The sequence below is a fragment of the Rhincodon typus genome, chromosome 24 (assembly GCF_021869965.1).
Source record: "Rhincodon typus isolate 14 chromosome 24, sRhiTyp1.1, whole genome shotgun sequence".
NCBI lineage: Eukaryota > Metazoa > Chordata > Chondrichthyes > Orectolobiformes > Rhincodontidae > Rhincodon > Rhincodon typus.
This window is the reverse complement of record NC_063355.1, coordinates 18,702,553-18,726,948: the sequence shown is the minus strand read 5'-3', so window position 1 is coordinate 18,726,948 and position 24,396 is coordinate 18,702,553. Positions and strand designations below refer to the sequence as shown.

General features: G+C 38.6%; 1 protein-coding gene across 1 annotated transcript in view; it reads left to right on the top strand.

Moving 5' to 3' along the window:
• sdsl (serine dehydratase-like) overlaps window positions 1–23,443 on the top strand; it is a 37,939-nt gene extending 14,496 nt beyond the window's left edge. Inside the window, exons 5-8 of the mRNA XM_048611784.1 lie at window positions 8,941–9,029; window positions 15,300–15,527; window positions 17,659–17,783; window positions 20,444–23,443. Coding sequence (XP_048467741.1) covers window positions 8,941–9,029; window positions 15,300–15,527; window positions 17,659–17,783; window positions 20,444–20,637 — 636 coding nt within the window. The 3' untranslated portion in view covers window positions 20,638–23,443. The remainder of the gene's footprint in view (window positions 1–8,940; window positions 9,030–15,299; window positions 15,528–17,658; window positions 17,784–20,443) is intronic.
• Window positions 23,444–24,396: the final 953 nt, after the last annotated feature.

Below are 24,396 nucleotides of genomic sequence, written 5' to 3'. Positions count from 1 at the left end.
AGATACTTTAGATGCTTTTAAGTAACTCCTTGATAGGCAAATGGAGGATAGTAAAATGTAGGGTATGCAGGGTAGTTTGATCTTAGTAGGATAACAGGTTGGCACAACATTGTGCCCAAAGGGCCTGTACTGTGCTGTACTGTTCTATGTTCTATGAATGTCAAATTTCTCCATGATTATATAAAAAAATCAATAAATGTTAACTTTTTAAAAAGTTTTTTTTATCACATTTCATTGTTCATCTTAATCCCATCTGTTTGGCACAAAATGTACTCTGTTATCATTAATGATGGCCTGCATTTAAGTTAAGAGAGGGAAAGTTCAAAGGAGATGTGAACTGTAAGTTTTTTTACACAGAGAGTGGTAGGTGTCTGGAACATTGTGCCAGGGCTAGTGATGAAGGCAGACACGATAGGGGTGTTTAAGGGGCTTTTAAATAAGCACACGAATAAGCAAGGAATGTAGGGATGTGGACCATGAGCAGGCAGAAAGGATTAGTTTAATTAGGCATCATGTTCAGCACAACATTATGGGCTGAAGGGCCTGTTCTTGCGCTGTATTGTTCAATGTTTTTCCTCTTGGTTTATGTCAGAAATATTTGGCTGAGTAAACATACATTGTACATTCGTCAAAATAGCTCCAAGTGTGGCCCTGTGCCATTTGTTTTCATAGCAAGAAGAGCATTTCAGAATATCTGAATGCAAAAGAAAACTTATTGAAAGCTGAATGAAATGAATATGTAATTTGCTAATTCTCTGCAGACCTTGGAACAAACAGTGTTGTTTTCCTTGTCCCGTACGTTGCTCTCGGTAGTTTAGCTAAACAGCTGTGCCAGCAGTCTGAGGCATTTCAAAAGCACTCTAAAGTTAGTGGCTTGAAACAGCTAGCTCAGATTCAATGAGTCTGCTGTTAAATCTGCTGAGACCTGCTGTTAAGCACAATTCCAATTCAGATGGTGCTCAGCATTGGTTCACAGGAACCCAGCCCACTGTATTCATTGGGTTTCTCTGTCTTTGCCTATCCATTTGGTTAGCTTTGAATTTTCTGGCTCATTGAACTGAATGAACCTTATGTGTCAGTTAGAGTTTTGCCTGATTGAGGCAGATATTAACCATATACAGTCTATTCACAAGATGATACGCCCGAGAAATGTTACGCGAATGAGCATTACTACAGTGGAATAAAAACAAGTGTAAAAGTGACATTTTGGTAAAAATGGATGTGGAGCAAGTGTTGATGAGGAGAAAGAGGCTTGCTAAAATGAAAATGAGAATATATTGACTGTCACTCTTTCACGTACTTCAGTTTTAATTTTAGTTAGGCCTGCAAGGGCTGAATACTTGAGTCGTCTCTGTCCATCTGTTTGTCATTGTGTTTGAAATGGGTTCGAATAACTTGCCTATTTAGTGAAGAATTGGCTTAGAGCTTGCATCAGTGGGGAATGTAAAATCTCTGTCTGTCTCGATTTTGGCTGTTCTCAGTCACTGTTACCACCGTAGCTGTAAGAGTTGTGAGTAGAGGCTCTTGAGACATCCCTATACTATCTGGGTTAATAAACAGACCTATAGACCACCAAAGAAGGCCAAATTGAGATAGAAGGAGTAAGAATAAAGGGAAGATGGGAGCTCACCTATAACTAACCTGTTTAATCCAGATTTAGATTTCTGGACAATTTCCCACCAAATTTGAAACACTAATATAGATAATGCAAGCACACCGAAACTGCTCTATGCATTATAAATGCCATCGAGAATACTGTGACATCTAAACAAATGGACACATAAGAAAACACTTGAGTTGCACATAATAATGTGTTTTATGTCTCTTTGTGGGGCAAGGTACAAGAAATACACCAAGCGCACATCACAAAATCTTGGTCCAGCTGCTGATGGGTTTCCTAGTGCATGCTTGCTACCTGCGAAGCTCAGCAAATTCATCCTAAAGGATCAGCTCTAGTTTTATAGAGTCCAACACTTTCAGGGAAGTGTCATCACATCTATGTTTAGGCATCCAAAATAACACAGGTGGTAGCGGTCAATCAGATTAACTTTGAAGTACATCTTTGTTCTTGGTACCAGATATTTTTGCAAGTCACAACTTTGACTTTCAGTCCTGGCTGCCAGACTGACTTTGATGGATTCAGAGGATCTATGGAATATTGAAATTCTGTCTGTGGCCTGATGGTTACCTTGCTGCCAATGCTTTGTTGCTTTTCCAATTAACAAGCTTATCCACAGGCTGCCCTTTCAACCTTGCTCCTCCTTCACCCTGGTACTCTGTACCACTAGAAGCAAGATCTCCACCTCATTTAATCTCCATTACTGCCACTGACTTTGGCAGTAGTGCTATAAAGAGATCCATCAGTAGTTTCAGATAATTTGAGGGAAGGTTCAGTTTTAGGGTTAGGTTTTAACTCTTTGTTTGTGACTCTGTCGAGTCCTCAACCATCTCTGTCTTTTTGCCATGCTGCAGACGTGGCATGACTTTGAATGGTGAGATCATCATAACAAGCTGTGTATTTGCATATCAATGCACCTAATTTCCATGACAAATATCTTATTCACATAAATGACCTGTCATGTTTTTGCAAACTGGCAAATTTTGTTGCAAATGAATGAGATAGTAAGTAATGACAGCATTAAAGTACATAATAAATCATGGATGAAATCTAATTTTCCCTCCATGTATTGTATCATTCTTTGAGTGTTTAGCATTGTTAGAAGCAACCATTTGGTTGCACATTATCATTGATAATCATGGGTAAGATCCGTGCAACATTTACATGTCAGATTTGGAGAGGAGATGCAGAAAAGTGGCAAACAAAGCCAACCTGTTTGGGCTCGGTTTACTTGTGCTCAAAGAATATTTGAAAAAAAGATGAGGAATCCACTTGTCACAGTGGCTGGTAGCCATTTCCTTCTAATTTACAGGAAGTGAAGAGTCCACAGAGCAATTGATTATTTGGCAATGCCCACGTAAGCCAGTGTTTGTGAGACGCTCCAGTCTCAATTTGGGCTGTACAACCAATGGCTTCTCATAGGAAGAAAGTCCCATAGCTAGCTAGCAGCCCTGCTGCTGCAAAAGCTGTAAGGTGAACTGATTGTTAAAGCCATCTGTTAAAGTGCATATGTTGATGTTGTTTACATTTCTTTTTGTCTCCACTTAAAGATTTTTCTGTCCTCTGGGTTACAGTTGCATGAGCATTGACCGCACTTTGTTACCTTGACCTAGCAGATGCCTTTTATATGTGAATCTGCCAGTTGAGCGTCAGCATTTTCCACACCCAATTTCATCCTCTTTCAATGGCCCCATAATGGGAAAAGCCCTTGTGGCCAGCAAGTGCATTTCAGCTAGAGTTCATATTGGAAGCTTGCTTTTTTTTGTAGTGCTCAGCTGTTTTTCCTTTAAGCTGATGGGAAAGCAGTCCCCAAGCTGCAATAATGCAAACACTGACCTTGTCTCTGAAGAGCTTCACTTACTGTTTGCTTTTGAGGAATTGCGTTTTAGTGTCCATCCCTCTAGTTTAAGGAGAAAATGTTAACTTGAGCATTGCTTATTTGACTAACAAGGAATTTGGAGCGCAGGTTTGATTCAGAACTGAAGAGTTTGCCTTTAAAATTTTTAATCAAAAGAATGGATGTTTTTTGAAACTTCATTTTGGCTCAGAATTGATACCATGATGGAAGACAAGAGTAGGCATTTTCATGTTGGCAAGATGTGATAACTGGAGTATCACCAGGATTAGTATTGGAGCCTCAACCATTTACAATTTGTATTCATGACTTGGCTGAAGGCATTATTTTGCTGATGACTCACAGATAGGTAGGATAGTAAATTATAAAGCGGACATAGTGAGTCTGCAAAGATATATAGATAGGTTCAATGAGTAGGCAGAAATTTAGCAGATTTATCATGTGCATACATGTACTTGGCTATTTTGGCAGCAAGAATAAAAAAACCCACTATTTAAATGGAGATATTGCAGAAGTCTGAGGCACAGAGGGATCTGGGTGTGCTGGTATATGAATCCCATACAGTTAGCTTTCAAGTACAGCCAATGATTAGGAGGGTAATGCTATGCTGTTGTTTATCGGGAGGGGAATGAAATGTTTAAAATACGGATGTTTTTCCACAGTTATACAGGGCATTGGTGAGACCAAATCTGGTATGCTGCATATAATTTTAGTCTCGTTATTTGGAAAGGATATAATACAACAGAAGTAGATAATAGAAGGTTCACTTGACTGATACCTGGGATGAGGGGGTATTATTTTATGAAGCTAGGCCAGTATCCACTGGCTTTTAGAAGAATGAGATGTGATCTTTATAATATGTTGAGGGAACTTGACAGGACAGATGCTGAATAGATTTTTCTCATTGTGGGGAATCTAGTGGGTACAGTTTAAAAATAAGAGTTCTTTCATTTAATATGGAAACTAGGAGAAATATTTGCTTGAGGGTTGTGAGTCTTTGGAACTTTCTTCTCCAGAGACCAGTGAAGACAGGGTTATTGAACGTTTTTAAGGCAGAGGTGAATAGATTTTTGCTTGATTAGTTAGGGAGTCAGAGGTTAGTGGGAAAGTGGAGTTGTGGCCACAATCAACTCAGCCATAACCTTATTGAATGGCAGAACAAGCTCAAGGGCTGAATGGTCTACTCCTGTTAATAACTTGTATGTTCATATGTATATATGAGAGAATATTGAAGAAGTTTCACTCTTGGGACTTTGGATTCACATTAGGAGAAACTGATGGGGCAGAAATCTCTGATCATCTGGAGCGACATGGTGGCTCAGTAGTTAGCACTGCTGCCTCACAACACCAGGGACTGTGTTCAATTCCAGCCTTGGTGAACTGTCTGTGGGGGGATTTGCACATTCTCCCCATGTCTGTGTGGGTTTCCTCTGAGTGCTCTGGTTTCCTCCAAGAATCCAAAGATGTGCAGGTTAGGTGGATTGGCCATGCTAAATTGCCCATAGTGTTCATGGATGTGAAGCTTAGGTGGGTTAGCCATGGGAAATGCGGAGTTACTGGATAGGGTGGGTCTGGGTGTGACGCTGTTCGGAGGGTCAGTGTGGACTCAATGGGCTGAACAGCCTCTTCCACACTGTAGGGATTCTGTGAGATCTATCTATCTATGTGAAATTGCCTATGTTAAATCAATTTGCAGATTGAAACTGAATAATGTGTGACCAGATGTTAATAACATGAAAGTGGAATGCCTCCTTATTGGCAGCCTCACTGTGAGTTATGGTTTTGCTTGAAAAATGGAAGACTTGATGCTGGAGGATGAATGCTTGTCTGGTTGGGGTTTAGGGTGGATTATAGGATCAATCAGAGGGATTGTTGTTAATGTTGAAAATATATTGAATTATAGATACCATTTTTAAAAAATTTCAATGCAATTTACCAGAAGTGCTTGACTTCACAGCCATGATTGTCCTGCATCAATTCAAGTTTGGGTTTGGGATTCAATATCCCATTTGGACAGAATTACTTTACATCCAAAATTCCCCAATCTCAGCTGGAATATCATTGAATGAGTGAACGGGTTAACATAAATCGTGCTCACAGTTGGCTGTTATAGAGGAGCATTGGCAGATAGCTGGGAGCAGATCTTGTCTTTTTTGGCCAAGGATATTTGATAGAAGGCATAGGACTGATTTTAACCATCAGCAGTCAGTGGGGATGGGAGCAGAGTGTTACCACTTCTTGTCGCAGTGACAATGAGCTGTTGAAAAGTCTTGGCTTCCATTCCAAGCCATAGAAACTGCATTCTGGAGGTAGGTGGGATCGATGTGGGAACAGGAAAAATAACTGCAGTGCCTTATTCTTGTTCACTGGATTGAGGTGAACTAAGCACTTGTTTAGCAACAGAATAAAACAAAACATCTTTGTAAATGTAAGACCATGTGGAACATTTTCAATTTTGGCAGAAAGCATCTAGTAGGGGATCAGCTCCCTTTATTCACCCTGCCAAATTTTGTTTTCATCAAAGTCAATAAAAAGTAAGAACTGGCAGGGTATTTAACCAGGATGTTCTGCCCTAATTGAAATTCCATGAGAAAGGGCAGATAGAGATTCAGATTAATGTCTCATCTGAAAGATGGCATCTCTTAACAATTCAGTATTGCGCTTGAACAAGATCAGAATTTGCAACTTTCTGACTGAGATGAGTTATAACTGCAACCTTAACTGCAACACATGACACAATTATTCAAAAGATGTAAAATATGCAAATGTCTTGTTTCCCAAAATTGCCGTAGGAAACCTTTGTACTTTTGTTTGATTTTGATGGATTCCTTCCAATCTGGCAAGGAGGGCATACAATTATTCTGCTCTTCAACTTTTCATGTTTCCTTATGGATACTGACTGCTCTTACGTGAGCCACTTAAACTCTTAATCTCCTTATTACATGTCAACATACAGATCTCAACTTTAAATAAAGTGAAACCAGTTATGTCTCTCAATATGACAGGGTTCTGTGTCTCAGATGCAATTATATCAGTAACACACATTTACTGCACTGCAGTGATGTTAAATATATGAATCTCAGTGTAATTTGTCTTAATTAAATAAAGATCATTACCATATTTATCCCATTTGGTATTTCCAAAATCAGGCAATGCTACCAGTTCAAGGATGAGAATTGTCAATAAAGCCATTTCATGCATTCGCACCAGAGATTATTCTTCTCTCAAAATAGCCTTGATGAAATCATCTCCATGTATGTTATGCTCAGGGAAGGTATACTAAGTAAAATTTTATTTTTAAAAGTTACATTTAAACATGTCATTTGCTATATTTAGCTTCTTTGGAAATAAACCAAAAGCAGACATAACTGTAGTTCTTAGAAACCATAAACTCAGCTTAAAGGTTTTCTGACTCCAGTTTGTGTACAACGAGAGATTTGTATTGAATGTACAGCATAGAAACAGACCCCTTTGGACCATCTGATCCATGCTGGTGTAACACTCTACACAAACCTCTCGCATCTAACTATTAACATTTTCTCCTATTTCTTACTCCCTCCTGCGTTTATCTAACATCCATTTAAAAGCAAATTAATATTTACACCAAGCATGTGCATGTGTGTTCCACATTCTGACTGTTCCACTGAGGTTTCTCCTGTATTCCCAATTGAATTTATTAATGACTATCTTATATTTACAATCCCTGTTTTTTTGTCTACACACACCAGTGTAGACCAATAGTCAGTGAACCAATAGTCGGTTCTGACAACGTTTCCTGTGCAGTTCAACTCCTTTCATTGGTTTGCATGGCTACCTTCTTATCCCAGTGGAAAAAACGGATTTTCTTAACATGCTGCTGTTTTGGTGTCTTTGACGATAGAATGATAGACGTTCAAAGTAGTTAAGATGACTTTGAGTATTCAAACTTTGACGCATTTCAGAGTGATGGTTGATCTTTCTGGCGTATGACAACAATGGGTAAGAAAATTAAAAATACACTTTCAGCTGCTGTCCAATGTTATTTCTTGACTGGCTTTATGCTGTTGCTTATAATACAAAGCTGCTTTTTAAATTGGTGAAAGCTTTAGAGAAACACAATGATGATACGTGATGTTAATCTCAATGCAAAGTGAAACGTTTGCATGTTTTCCAAACTCTTCACAATTTCTCTGAGGGCAGTTACACTTTTTAATGCTGCATTACCTCCCCATGTTAAAAGACAGTGTACAAAGATTCTTGCTATTAGCAAGCATTATCATTATTCCAAGGGACTAACACATGTGCATGCACACCAGACACTCATATTGTAATCCAAGGACCTAGCGAAACTAATGGAATAAATCACACTTTATACTAAAAATAACCTTCTGTTTGTACTCCAATATTGAAAATGGGTTTTAGTCCTAATATTTTGATTGTAGTAAAATCTGCCAGGAATGGATAGCTGGTGATGCAAAGCTGGCCAAAAGTAAATTGATTTTGCAGGGTCAAGTAATTTAAATCGTTAATTGCTAAGTTGTGAAAGGCATTGTAGAACTGCAAGTTCTTTCTATAAGAAAGCAGCTTTCTTATTGAGACACAGTGAAATTGTGATGACAGGAATGTTGTAAAGCAATAATTAATTCAGGACAAAAAGGCTCTACAGTGAGTTACAAAAGGGCAGCTGAATCACAAATAAATTTCATTGATATAGCAGGAACACTATGGATGTCATGAGCTGTGTAAAGCTCCGTAACCTTGTGATTTAATTATAATCTTAGACATGACAGTCACTGCTGTTCTATTAATGTGTACTCTGTTCTTTAGCATGGTGCGTATGGGCAGGTTGTTCAACTAGACAGCATGGCAGCTGACCCGATCCTGATCTTTACTTGAAAACATATTTTATAACAGGTGTCATTACATAATTGTACTCTAAAACTATCCAAATGTCTTAAATCACTTTAGCCAAGTGCATTGAATGTTATGAGTGAGAGCAGTAGCTGAGTTTCTTGATTCACCCTCCTTAGACTGAGGACACTGAAGCCAATTGTGGCATTTTGTTAGTGACCAAGAAATTGAACATTGAATCCTGTTAATTTGTGTGGTACACTACCACAACTGGAAGAGTCACTAAGTCAACTGACCACTCGACTGGTTTCCTTTCAATTTTCTTTAAGACATCAACAATATGCTTTTGAAGAGTGCTTGCTAAAAGTAAAAAAAACCCTCAAGATCATCAGTTGAATGCTTCATTCTGACGGGCAAGTGTTTGCTTCTGTTTCGAGATTGCTGAAGACTTCCTTAGAACCAGTTCCTATGGAACTGTAGGGTTATGGCTGTTCAATCTATCATGTTGAATGGATATTCGGTCCGGTCCAAGCAAGGTACAAACATTGTTACTGCTTTGTGTAAAGGATGTAATAATGGAAGATACCTTGATAAATAATACTCAACACTAATCTATCTTCTCCAAATGCTTTGCTAGGTTTGGGATGATGCTAATAAGGAAGCATTAAAACTGTCTGAAAATGATGGCTGGGTGTACGTTTCACCTTTCAACCACCCACTGATTTGGTAAGGATTCATTAAAAAAAATCAGAAAATTTAATTCACTTAAATAATAAGAAAGGTGATGGAACTGCCAATCAAAATTATTGTTTGTTTTTTTTTGTCTTGTCCTCTTAAATGATTGATTAAGATTCAATTCAAAAGGCTTTGAAGAATATTGAAGTCGAAGATGATGTTTATTTTGAAAGCATTTTTCTAATCAAAGTAAAAGAGAGCTAAAAATATGAATTTTTATCAGTTTTAAACCCTTGTAATTGAGTGTTTTGGAAAGCTCTGACTGTGGAGGCAATATTCTACAAGTGCTGTAAGAATCAGGTGCAGTGTCACACTGCAAGGAATAATATGTGGTGGGAGACATATGGTCCAGAATTGGTTAGAGAGAGTGACACAAAATGCAATTAAAAATGTATGACATGTTTAAGAATCAGTTACAACAAGCAATGCATAGTTAGGAAATATCTACAAGAAATGATGCACAGTCAGAAGTTATTTAGTTAATCCAATGAGGGAAGAGCCATACTAGACCTGGTATTAAGGTATGAGGTCAGCAAATAATCAAAGTTTCAGTGGGGGAGCATTTCAGGAACAGTGAGTTTTAACTTACTTTTGAATAAGGATACGGTAAACTGCGGGTAAAAGTACTAAATTGGGGGAAGGCTAACTATGACAATATTAGGCATGAACTGGGGAATGTAGATTGCGGATGGCTATTTGAGGGTAAATCCACATCTGTCGTGTGGGAATATTTTAAAGACCAGTTGATTAGTGTTCAGGACCAGCATATTCCTGTGAAAATGAAGGGTAAGGTGACAAGATTCAGGAACCTTGGATGATGAGAGAAACTGAGAAGTTAGTCAAAAAGACAAAGGAGGCATACATAAGGTTTAGGAAACTGAAGACAGACAGAACCCTCGAAGAATATAAGGAAAGCAGTAAAGAACTTAAACAAGAAGTTAGGAGGGCTAAAAGGGGCCGTGAAATGTTCTTGGCAAACAGGATTAAGGAAAATCCCAAGACATTTAGTACCTGTATAAGGAACAAGGGGGTAGCTCGGGGAATGGTAAGTCTTCTCAAGGACAAAGGAGGGAATTTATGTGTGGTGCTGGAGCAAGTGGGTGAGATCCTTAATGAATACTTAAGGAAATGGTGGATGGTGAATCTAGAGAGGGGTATATTGATATTCTAGGGCATGTTGATATAAAAAAGAAGTTGTTGGGTATTTTGAAAAGCAGTAAGGTAGACAAGTCTCCAGGACCTGATGGAATCTATCCAAGAATACTGAGGAAGACGTGAAATTGCTGTGGCCTGTATAAAATCTTTGTATCCTCTTTAATCATAGGAGAAGTCCCAGAGGATTGTAGAATAGCCAGTGTTGTTCCTTTGTTTAAGAAGGGCAACAGGGATAATCTGGCATATAGGGGCAGGATTTACTCACATTTTGTAAAATATGGACTTATTCGGCATAGGCAGCATGCTTTTTTGTAGGTGAGGTTGTGTCTCACAAACTTGATTGAATTTTTTGAGAAGTGACAAAGATGATTGATGAGGGCAGGTTGGTGGTTGTTGTCAATCTAGATTTTAGCAAGGCCTTTGACAAAGGCCCTTATGGCAGGCTGATACAGAAGGTGAAGTCACAAGAAATCAGCAGAGAACTGGTAAGACGATTACAGAACTAGCTTGGTCATAGAGATAGGGAGTAGCGATAGAAGGGTGTTTTTATGAATGAAGACCTGTGACCAGTGGTGTTCCACAGGGATCAGCCATGGGACCCCTATTGTTTGTAAGGTATATGAATGATTTGGAGGATAACGTATGTGATCTGATTAGTATGTTTGTGGATCATACAAAGATTGGGGGAGCTTCAAATAGTGATGAAGATTGCCAGAGGATACAGATAGGTTAGAGACTTGAACGGAGAAATAGCAGATGAAATTTAATCTGGACAAATGCGAAGTGATGCATTTTGGAAGGTCTAATGCAGGAGGGAAGTGTACAGTAAATGGCAGAACCCTTAGAAGCATTAACATACAGAGGGATCGAGGCATACAGGTTCACAGTTCCCTAAAAGTGACAATACAAGTGGATAAGATGGTCAAGAAGACATATGGCGTGCTTGCTTTTATCGATTGGGGCATAGGGTATACAAATTGGAAAGTCATCTTTCAGCTGTACCAAACTTTGGAATACTGCGTACAGTTCTGGTCGGCACACTACCAGAAGGATGTGGAGGGATCTGAATAGGGTACAGAAACAGTTTACCAGAATGTTGCCTGGTTTGAGGTGTATTAACTATAAGGTGAGTTTGGACAAAATCGCTTTGTTTTCACTTGAACATTAGAGGCTGAGGGGTGATCTGATAGAAGTTTACAAAATTATGAGAGGCATGGATAGAATGGATGGTTGGAGTCTTTGCCTCAGGGTAGAAATCTCAATTATGGGGGGACATAAATTTGAGGAAAAAGGGGGAAAGTTTGAAGGAGATGTGTGAGGCAAGATTTTTACGCAGAGTGGTAAGTGCCTGGAATGTGCTGCCAGAGGAGATGGTAGAAACAAATACAAAAGCATTGTTTAAGAGGCGTCTTGACAGGTCCATGAATACACAATGAAAGTGGGATACAGACCGCAGAGCCGTAAATGGTTTTTAATTTTGAATGATGTCATGTGTCAGTGCAGGTTGGTGGACTGAAGGGTCTGTTCCTGTGCTCTACTATATTGTTCTTGGTTCTTTGTTAAAGGGAAAGATGTACAGTGAAATTGCAACTGTATCTGTGCTTTATCAGAATATACAGGTTCCTGCTCCTTAAATATATCTGAGTACTAACCTGGGAATTCATCTTGAGCTGTCTTCTGCAAAATCTCAATATTCCCCCTTGTCTGAAGTGAACAAAACTGTGCACTATCTTTTAACTGAGACCAAAGCAAGGTCTTGACAATCAGAATCTTATAAACTGAGTAGCACATGTGTCAAGAAGGAGTTATAGGAAGTAAGACTGTGAGACTGTTGTAAAGGGAGTAACACACAATAGGGAATTGGTTACAGGAAGGGATATGTATTTGGGAATGAGCCACAAGGACTGGCTGACAGTCAAAATCAAAAACAGGAAATGATATTGCTTTTTATTGTTCCATAACTTAAATGTTCCATTTCATTTCAACCCCATGTGAATTGTCTGTAATTCATAGGGTGCACATGTCAAAACAGACAATAAAATATCAAATTGTCAAGGTACTCAGCCAAAGGTACTTTACCACTGTGCTGTTGTCATATTTGGATTAACACAAAGAAAAAGGGTAATTTATCTAATTTATTTATCTAACCCAAAGTGTTTAAATTTAAAACTGATCATATGGTACTAATATGCTATGCTATCCTGTATTGTGTAAATTCTGGAAGAGGAGCTATATTTCTGTACTGTACACCATCTAGTTATTTTAACGTAGGGAGCTTTTTTGCCATCATGGGATGTAATTTGGTATGAGGTTACAACACTGCTCCTCCCTCCCCTCTTGTTGTTTAAGTGGATTGCCATGAACAGCAAGTCCATTTTAAAGGGTTACAAGTCTCATCTTTATAAATACGCTGCTAGGTACAAGTAGTACTCCTCAAGCACTTCAGAATAGCACGCTAAAATCGAGGTAGGTTTACGATATCATGTTGTTCACGACTGATCCTGCATCTTAGTCGATTCCTGCATTCCTTGTTTGAGGGTTAAAAACATAAAGCAAAAAAAACACACATCCAATCAAATTCAATGTATTTGGCTACAAAATGACAGTTGTGATTTTCAGCAAGAAATTTGTACATATTGATTTCTCTTCATATTTCTCACAATTATTTTGTGTTGTGTAGGATGGCCTGCTCCAACTCCTGCTGTTTGATGTAATCAATCATCCATTTGGCACATCTTGCTCTCCAGTATTTGCCTACTCACCCAGTAAAGATGAACACCATTGGTGATCGATGGTAGTACACAAACTGACTGCAGTCCATTAACTTCTCTCTCCATTCAGGGTTTGATCAATTACTACTACAGTTTTGCTGTTGAATTGCAGCCATGTAGTCTACTAAGTAAACATGACAAATTCAACCTAATTGAGACCCCTCCTTTCTTAATTATTCTTATACTCAGCATGACAGTCAGCTCACCTGATTTAATGCTTGTTATTGCTGATCTTCCTTAGGAAACCTACTGGGTGGCACATCTGTGCATTTGGCATCGATACCTGTTATGATTCACAAGGTCTCTTTCACCATTTTAATCTCTACTTATAATTGCAGAAACACTGTAACTAAAGACTTTTGCAGTGCTACTTCCCAAATAAAAGAAAAGAAGTGAAAGAGTTCAAAGAAATGAAGTGTTCTAAAGTAAAAAAAGGAAAGAAAATATAACTTGCATTGACTAGTTTTCAAATTAGAAATTTTGATATTCCTGGTTTGTAGCAGCTGTTGCTATATATACATGCCAGTGACTTTATTGTTAAGTCATGTGCAGGAAGTTACAATTCTCATCTGCTTTATGTTAGAATGACACCAGAATGTTGTTTGGGTAAAAAATGCCCTGGAGGAGATAGCTGGAGTGGTCACTTATACCTTCCTTTTAACTCTGGACTATAGGATTGGTCCAGCCAGACTGATAGAATAAAACCTCTCCTCAACTATAAAATTCTACCTTAAATGATTTAGATATTCTCAACCCAGTTATTCTGAAGCGAGGGCATGTTGTTCTGATTTTATAAACTGTTGTGCAGCTTACAATCTGTGTGCCAGACACCAGAATATTTAACGTCAACATGCAACATGCTACTGCAAGGTAATTATTTCAGTCTTGCCCCTTATGAACCTGACACATAAGTAAGCCATCAATAAATAAGTTTAAAAAATTGGAATGCATTTCATATGATGATCTGTAGAAAATCAAGGCATGATTTGTGCTTTTAGATTTATCATAGAAGTCAACTGGAAATAAATGTTGAATCAGGCGTGAAAGAACTCAAGTTAGTGTTTTTTTGTACAATTATTTATGCGTTTCTGCTACCTTCAAAAAGCAACAATATTCAATTTTTTAATTTTATTCAATAGCTTTCTCTCCTGTTTCATCTGTTCATAGTGTAAGTTGTTACTTGTGCTTCTGATAAGGCTAAAAAAAAAGTAGAAATCACATGGTGCAAGTAAATTAGCATCAATATGCACACATGAGAAATAAGAAGTTTACTTTAATACCACACATGACTCACTATAGGAATTATAGAATAATATCAGTTATACCAAGGCAATGGGTGACAATTACAGCTCCCGGTATTTTTCCTGGCACTGCTAAGACTGCAAGAACTGCTGGCCGATTAGATCGGTTGGCAGCTTTCTTGACGTCAGTATTCTTGTATTGACGTCAGGAATGCTGGGGTGAAGTCAGACTCTGCATCATGTTGTCACTGTGGGATAGCCTTCAACTGACTGACGTTTCTTCTGGGGCTGATCAAACAGTACAATCACCAGCCATAAAATTCAGCCTGTGGTCCTAAACTTTCATCCAGACTCTGGCAGATCATTGTCAACAATGTCAGTTACTATGTAGTTGATGGGTATTGCCGCATATTGAAATTTTGTAACATTTTGTACAACTCAGGTATAATTCTCTCTGGACTTGGTGGACAGTAATTGCATGTTTTTGGTGAACCTTCTCCTCCCATCAGCACTCCTGGGGAGATTTCTTTTGCCTTGGCACTTTCTATGCACATCAAGAGTCCAGATTGGAAGTTTTGCACCCCCAGCAGATGATTTATGATCTGCTAATTTTGAGAGTGTGCCTTTGGGGGAGGCAATAGGTTAGTGGTATTCATAGAATCCCTACAGTGTGGAAACAGGCCCAACAAATCCACACTGAATCTCAGAGCATCCCACCCAGACCCATCCCCCCTATAACCCAGCTAACCTACACACCACAGGCAATTTAGCATGGCCAATCCACCTAACCTGCACATCTTTGGACTGTGGGAGGAAACCGAAGCACCTAGAGGAAACCCACACAGACACTGGCAGAACATACAAACTCCACACAGACAGTTGCCCAAGGGTGGAATCGAACCCAGGTCCCTGGCTCTGTGAGGCAGCTGTGCTAACCACTGTACCACCTGTGGTATTTCAGCATTTTCTTTAGATTTCAATCAGTAAATGTACAAGGATGAGGAAGTAATAGACTCCCCTATTTTGGTTCAGAATTATGAAACCTGTTGGATGCCTGAGATAATACATTTTTTCCTTTAAAATTATATTCTAAGGGAAGGGCATGCCACCGTTGTGAAAGAACTTTGGGAGTCACTACATTGCAAACCTGGAGCTATTATCCTGTCGGTTGGAGGTGGTGGTCTTCTCTGTGGAGTGGTCGAAGGGCTGAAGAAAGTGGGTTGGTGTGATGTGCCTGTAATTGCCATGGAGACTAAAGGTGCAGAGAGTCTGAACGCAGCAGTGAAGGCTGGGAAATTGGTCACCCTCCCCGATATCACAAGGTATGGTGAAAATATTCGTTCGTAAAATTTTGTAAATCTATGTTTTAGCATTTTTATTGAAATAATAAGATAACAATGATATATTTGATGGGAGCAAATATATCATTATACGAGAGGATGTAGTGGGAGAATGTGCTACAACATGATAATACTGATCCTCAAACCTGTTCTCCTGTGACATTGAGGGACATTGTCCTGTAGTCATGTACAATTTAGGCATTTCTAGTCAACCTGTTCAGAGATACTATTATACACCTTTGGAACAGGTGGGACTTGAACCTGGGTGTTCTGGTCTGAATTCACACTTTAGAAGACTACACTAACAGTTGGAATCTTTGGTCTGCCAACTTTTGAAATCGCTTCTTCTATTTCCTGTATTTTCTAGGTGTATTAACTATCATGATCTTGGGTGACTTGGGTAAGAAGTAGTCCACAGGGCATATGCCATCAGAAACAGCAGCCAGTACTTATGGTACAACACAGGATTGTACTGTTACTATTATGAAAGACAGGCATATGGGATAAAAATACTGAGATAGCAAGAACTGCAGATGTGGATAAAAATACCTCTGTTTATTGCTTTGCTTATTTTAATAAAAGGCACCTTACAAATTACATAGTTGCTGTTAGCTAAAGCAAGAAATTCAGTTTGCACGTCATTCCCAGTGGCTGAATACTCATTACCTCCCTATTAAGTAGTGACAGTGCATGAAACTATTGTCATCTTACTTTGAAAGATGTGCTGATGGTGTGGGGTACATTTTCAAATTACAGCCTGGGCATAAAGCCTCTATTGCAGATCGCTGCTGCTATAGAAACCATCCAATTTTCATTTCTCATCATTGTCTGAACAAAAAAGTACTGTAGACAATTAGGAACGTTCATGGTTTTGGATCTCTCAGACAAAGCTTGCATTTGTTAAAGATAATTCTTTTGGTCTGGTGCTGACAACTGAAGTAGGGCACATATATTAACACCTTCTTACTTTATGTCCCTGGCTGTTCTAAAGACTGAGAACTGAAATGACTATGACACTGTGCCACTGTGATGTAGGATTATATCTTTTACAATGAAGCTCAGTATTCACAATGTAGTTGGAGCGTCACCTAGCTTAGTTAATGGGTAATTTATGTCAATAATTTCACACCAATTTGTGAGAATAAGTGAGAAAGCAAATGGACATCACACAGAGAGATTTAACAACTTCAAGTTAACCAATACTAGATAGATATATTTGGCCAGTTTCCTAGCGATTTATGCCAGTGACATATTTCTGAGTGTATTTCGAGGAAATGATTACAGTATCTATACAAGTTGTGATTTCTGCATTCTCATGAGTTTATTGACCTCAAAGTTCTATAACATGAAGTCAAAGAAAAGAAATATCATTGACATTATCCAATTGAGTAACTGCTAACTTATAATAAGAATAAGAAATGCTGAACATGGAATCGATTAACTTTCAGGTAGATATGTAAATATATTTTAAAACCAGTAGTACCTCAGTGAGCTAGAGAGTAAACATATTCAATCAGTGACAAGTTTAATCTGCTCACACAAACTGGCATCAGGCCATGGAAGTCAAAAAATAGAACAACCTTGAATCAGAATGGCAGAGTGACCTGAATTTTATTTCCAATGCTTGCTGTGTATTTCCATCAGTTTTGGTTTTTATTTTAGCTTTCCAGCACTCAATGTTATTTTCATTATAGCTGAATGTGGCTGTTACATTGGTTTGTTCAAACATCTTTAATTTGAGATTCTTAAAAGAATTAAATAGTTTGGTAATTTTTCAGGGAAGTCGGGGTCTTTGCTCATCGGGACTTGTATTTTGGTATGTGTGTATATAACTTGTATAATCCATTTCTTTTGCTCTACAATTGGTAATTGTGCTGTCAGTTGTTCAGACCCAAAGTTTTGGAATTTCACCACAATCCTTTCAACTTACTGCCATTAATACCTTAATGATACCTCTTTGATTAACTTTTGTTTCCATCTTTTAATGTCTGCTGCTTTGGCACCGTATCTGTGTAGTAAATCTGTGTACAATAGTGTCTGCGTGTGTGATGAACAAATAGTGTCTGCGTGTGTGATGAACTCTTTTTCTAACCTGCTTTTCTTTGTATAATAGTGTAGCTATAACCCTAGGAGCTAAAACTGTATGTGAGAAGGCACTTCAGAATGCGCAGGAGCACGATATTCTCCCTGAGGTAATCAGTGACCAGGAAGCTGTGCAAGCAGTGGAGAGATTCCTAGGTGAGGCTTCTTATTTTCACATACACAAATTGTTGAAAATCAGACTTCATTGCGAATATGCATTCCTATTTAATATGATGTTCTGTTTTAACTTGTAAGTTAAGAATTTTACTCAACTGTAGGATGAATAATAAATTAGATTTGAATTGTTTTCCTACACATCCCATTTGGAACAAAAGCCAATTGCAGTACAGCACAGTGAGTTGGTTCTGAGATTTTTTCATTACAGCAACAAAAGTTGCTCTTTATACATACGCAGTTTTATTCATACGAAATCCTGTAATTATGAATATTGACTAGATTAAGATGACTTTGGCTTCTTGCTTTTCGTTTGGAAATGTTAAACAGGAAGAATATTTGGCAGCTCATTTGAATTAATGCTTATGCCAGGTTTTATGCTTAGTTAAATTGTTAAATTATTTTCACAGTGTTTTATTTATTTTTTTATTGTCCAATAACAGCATCCCAAAGTCTCACACAGTATCTGTTTCCTTCTGGCTGGTGCATTCATTCCCGGAGTGTGAAATGCAGAATAATAAAAAGCACAGTAGGGGAAAGAAATCTTCTTTTTTCTAATCCGGACCTTGTTAATCTAAAGCTTTTGAATGAGTTGCCATACAGTAATTGTTTGATTACTCAACCAAATTAATTAGCAGCAATAGGCCATTCAGCTCCTCTGACCTGCTCCATCATTCAATAAGATTCATGGCTGATCTAATTCTTTTGTTTATTTACTCATAAGATGTGGGCATCTCTGGCTTGGCCAGCATTTATTGTCCATCCCTAATTGCCCAGAGGGCAGTTAAGAGTCAGCCACATTGCAGTGGGTCTGGAATCATGTGTAGGCCAGACCAGGTGAGGATGACTGATTTCCTTCCCCGAAGGACATTATTGGACCAGGTAGGTATTTTTCCCAAACAATTGACAATCATGGTCATCATTAGACTCTTAATTCCAGATTCTGTATGAATTCAAATTCTCCTAATTGCCATGGCAGGATTTGAATCAGTGTCCCCAGAACATTACCTGAGTTTCTGGATTAATAGTCTAGCAATAATACCACTAGGCCATTGCCTCCCCACAATTTCAGATAACAGAATTAAAGGCTCCACTTATTATTGAGAATGAAGGTTTAATACACTGTAAAATTGTGGTCTTGACTCCATACTCCTGCCTGTCCCTGATACATTTTGACCCCCTTGTTAGACTGGAACCTATCTATCTCTTCTTAAAAATATTTGATGGCACTGCCTCCATCACTCTCTGAAGAAGAGAGTTCCAAAGACCCAGGAACCTTCGACAGAAAGATGTTTCTCCTCATTTCTGACATGACAGGGAGACCCCCTTATTTTGAAGCTGTGTCCTGAAGTTCCGACTTTCCCCACAAGAGGAAAGATCCTTTCAGCACCCTGGCTGCACAACAAACACCAGGATATTTCACAACTCCTCTGTTATCACAAATGAGGAGCAGGATCCCAATTAAGATTTCATCATTCTGAAGCTTTACTCCATTTTAATGTTGTCTCTTTTATGAAGGTGTCTCTTATTCTGTTTTCTCCTCGAATTAGTTTATTTCACTTCTTAAAAAAGACTTTCAATAAGATTTTGAGCAAAGCCAGGTGACTATCTTTTTGATTTTCACAAAGTTGCCTGAGTAAGGGGAATATTAATCGATAATAATACTCCTTATACTACCCAATGTGGGTTTATTAAACTTTACTTCTCAATAATGAGTGCAGTCTTTAATTCTGTTCTCTAAAAACATGGAACACAACAAGATTTACTGACTTATTAACATAGACATTGCTTTGTTTGGTAGTTACAGCAAAACTCAAAAAGCAATCAGAGAAATCAGAGTCAGGAAAGAGACTGGGAAAGAGTTATGATAGAGAAGTGAGTGGTGGTAATGAGAAAGGTAGAGGTAAATTCAGAGTGAGAGTGTATTAGAGGCAGTGTGTACATAATAGGGGGATAGGGAATAAAGTACATAAAAAAGACAAGGTTCTAAAGAATGAGAGACACAGAAGAAAGAAATAATGGAGATAATCAGTAATGAGAGAAGGTAAATGAAAGAGGGGAGAAATGACTAGGAGAGCAAAAATTAAAAATTACAACCTAGATTTTAATTAAAAGAAACAAAGCATTGCAAGAGCCACGGTGATAGATCACATTTCATCATTCCATGTATAAAATGCTTATTAATTGGGAATATCAGTGTACAGTATCTCTATTTGCACATTGAAGTTGAATAAATTGATCACCTGTATTGTAAGTACTGTTGTGTACTCTTTAGATTTCAGTTGTGTTGCTCCCTTCTGTCAAGTCCATAATCAAACAAGAGACATAATAGGAGCAGTGGGTGAGAACACCATTTGAATTGTAATGCCTTTTTGCTTATGTTGCAAGTTATTCACCAGCTTACAGAACTTGAGGAACTGGTACCTCATGCTGTGTGCCAGAACTAAGTGGAAGAAATGGATTTTTTGTTTAAAAAATTGGTTTCTATTTTAGGTATTTCAGGATGTTTCTCAGTAGCCAGTGGGTTCACATTGAGTGCTATGCTAGTCTTTGAGGCTAGATCTCAAATTAGGCCAGTGGCCTGAGATGATGGTTAAATTTGAGTTTATGACTTGATTTCTAACAGTTGGCTCTTTTTGCAGATGATGAAAGGTTTTTGGTTGAGCCGGCCTGTGGTGCATCGCTAGCTGCCATTTACACTGGAACAATCCAGCGACTGCAGAAAGAAGGACGGTTGGCCCAGGATCTACAGTCAATAGTTGTCATTGTCTGTGGTGGAAGCAGCATCACAATGGCACAGCTCAAAGAATATAAAATACTACTTGGACAAAGCTAAACACAATTGTTTTTTACTGAATTTAGCACTTCTCTTATAAACTGTCTTTGTCTGCCAGACAGTAATCATGTGAAATCAAATGACTGGAATTGTTGGGGAATGCCGGGTCCCTGGTGAATTGAATGGATGTGGCGAGCTTCCCATTTCTTATCATTTGTCCAGTCTCTTCTCAACAACATTTGTGTTTCTTTCAACACTCCTTTTACTTTAACAATTTCTAGTTTCTCAGCCCTGACTGTATTCTTTTCACCATGGTTGTTCAGTCTCTCTATTCTTCATCCCCCAACTTAAATGAAACCCAATCAGTCTCCATCTACTCCCATCCGAACTCACCAGGCTGAACTTGTTCTCATATTGATCGACTTGCTTTTTGCCTCAACTCACTTTCTCCGAATAATACATGGCACCGTGGGAACCCCTGTGGGTCCTAGCTTTAATTCTTACATGGGTGCCCACCCCTTGGATTGATTGGTTTTCATTTCAGAGTTAGTCACATTGTGCTGGATCTGGAGTCTCATGTAGGCCAGACCAGGAAAGGACAGCACATTCCCTTCCCTGAAGGATATTAGTGAATAAGATAGATTTTTATGACAATTAATGATAGTCTCAGAAATGATCACCACAAAACTAACTTTCAATTCCAAATTTTATTTATTGAATTTACATTATGCTTGGGGCATGGGGGCCATTTGAATCCATGTCTCTAGTGAACTAGCCTGTCTGTCTGGATTAAGAATCCAGAAACACTCCCACAATACCACCATGTCACCTTCTGTGGTATGTGCAGTAAGTCCCTTATTCCAGTCTTATTCCCTCATTTATTTTTCCGTACTTTGATTTAGCAGTGCTATTTCCTACTCTTGAATTGAAACAGAAAGTTTAATTGACTTTGCTTCCAATTTTGCGCACTTCCTTTAACTTCCAATGGTCCACTTGGCTCTTCCCTTCATTTTCTAAACTTCTGTGTGCTATTCCTGAAGTAGATTATCAACCAATATTCTCTTTATGCCTCCTGACTCTAGCAGACTACAATTCCTGAAGGAAGACTATTCCATTTTCCCACGTTGTCAGTTATATTTGTTCTGATAATGCCACATTCCATGCCAGTGCTGTCTTCACCCTCAATTTAAAATTTCAATTCACCATGGTTGACGGGACTCCTGACTATGTCTTTTCCATTTCCCAACTTTCTGCGCTTGCCCCTTTCCCTTCCCTTATAGAACGATTATGGGATTGCTGTCATTTTTCCATCCCATCACCCTCCATGTTCAATGGATCACCTTCCCAATTTTGATTGCCTGCAGCATAATGTCACCACCAAACGTGTCTTTCTTTCCCATTCGGCAATCGGAATTCTTGGTCCTCAATATACTAATCAACTCCTCGATCACTCTCAACATTCCCGTGCAAGTGCCATTTTGTCTCCTCTCTTCAAATTGTCCAAGCTCCAGATGCTTCTTCCCGGTGAAACAGTGACATACTTGCACTTCCAGTTTATTACACTGTGTTTGCTTCTCATGATACAGTCTTCTCTGCATCACAGAGATCAAACACTGATAGGGGACCATGTTGTGGAATACCTCTGTTCAGTCCACAGTCACTACCCTGAGCTTCTGGTTGACTGCCACCTTCATTCTCTGTTCCACTCTCACTTCTTACTTTCTATTGTTGGCCTCCTGGACTGTTCCAATGGAACTCAATGTCAACTTCGGAAACAGCAATCCCCCTTTCAATCTAGTACTTTACAGACTTCTGAACTCCACCTTGATAATGAAATTATTGAACCTATAATTTCTGCTTCAACTTTCCTTGATCCACTTACATTTTGTCCAGATCCAACTTTTGTTTCTTTACTTATTCTGTTACAATCTCCTTTAAACATGCACTATCACCTCTTTGTCATTTCATTTTTCTCCCCTTGTACTTTATCACTGATCTTCCCTTTCTTCTTTTTTCTCTTACTCCTTTCCCTACATCAGTACTTGCTTAAAATCTGTTGCATCTTTAAAGGTATTGACCTGAAATGTTACATTTCTGTCTGCTGCCTGATGTTGGGTATGTCCAGCATTTTCTGTTTTAATCTTGGCTGGACTTTATTCCTATGTCTTGCAAAGCAGCTTTGAAATATTTCAAAGTTTTATATCTCAAACCCATTCTTGACAAAGTGCTCCTTCCCAGTGATGTTGTCCTGCTTTCTTTGCCATCACTGCCCGTCCTAATCTCGCTTGGATTGGATCAAGCAGGGCAAGAGGGAATGTGAAAAACAATCGGAATCATTGTAATGGATGAGTGAGATGGGAAGGACAGATGGAAAGCAAAGAGCAGGGGGATGATGTAAAGGCAACCTTTAGTTAGATGATTAAATAAATGAAAATATGTGTAATTATTGTACTGGGAAAAAGTGTTAAGCAATTATCTGTGTAAAAAGAATTATAATAACATTTTTCTTTTGGAAGATTTGATGATTTTTGATTCTCTCTAATATTCATGTTTATATGGTAGCCCTGGGTTTGCAGCTGAAACCGTTGAGCTTTGAAAGCTGTTAATTATTTTGCTTGTCATCATGGTGAGATCCAGGCTATTGGATTAGTGACAATCATAGAAACTTCAAATGTTATTTTCAAATGGCAGTGAAACATTTCAAAGTTCTATTCTGTGCGTGCATGAAGTGATTCGGTGTGTTCATTCCTTGGGGCAGTGTTGTAATCTAATCCAATTCGACTCAGCTGGCTGGACAACCACTCATTCTGGTGGCTACAAAGAGGAATAAATATTGGCATTTAATGTCATTATAATGTTCCTGAAACAAAGTTGGTTCGTGATGCATGCATTTTTTTGAAATCACTATCAGAAAAAATGTTTCCTTTGAAATCATAATGGCCTTCAAGAGAAAATATGTTTGATAGTTATTTTTTACATAACAGAAAAGATGTATCATTTTCAACACCATGATACATGTCTCTCACTCACACACACGCTTTAACTGCGATGAAAACATTTAACAAATCCTATTTTTATGAATATTAGATCTAGACACACGTAAGATTTGGAAGGTATCTTTCTGGGGCAACCTTGATTTCAGACTCAGGGAGAAATTCACTGCGAGTGGAATTTTGCAATAAAATTTCTAAGAAGGGGGCAGGGTGCAAGCCTGCTAGCAGCTTTTGGGTCCTAAAGTCTGCCAATCAGACCTACACCTTGATGGATCCAGTGGCCCTTTGCATTCCTGACCAGTCAGAAACAAACCACTAATTAATCTAATCCCTTTTTCCAACAGTTGGCCTGTAGCCTTTTATGCCTTGGCACTGCAAGTGCGCATCTAAATAATTCTTAAATGTTATGAGGATTTCAGCTTCTACCACCCTTACAGACAGTGAGTTCCAGATTCCACCACTCTCTGGATGAAAATATTTTCCTGTCATCCCTGGTAAACCTTCTGCCCCTTATCATAAATCTATGCCCCCTGTCATTGATCCCCCCATCAAGGGGAAAGGCTTCTTCCTTTCTATGCTATCTATGTTCCTAATGATTTTATACATCCTAATCATGTCCCCTTTCAGTCTCCTCTGCTTTAAGGAAAACAACGGCGGTCTGCCAGTCTCTTTTCATGACGGAAACTCTCCAGCCCAGGCAACGTCCCTGGTAAATCTCCTCTGCCACCAGTCCAGTGCTACCATATCCCTCCTATAATGTGGATTACAGAACTGCACACAATACTCTAGCTATGGCCTAACCAACGCTTTATACAGTTTCACCATA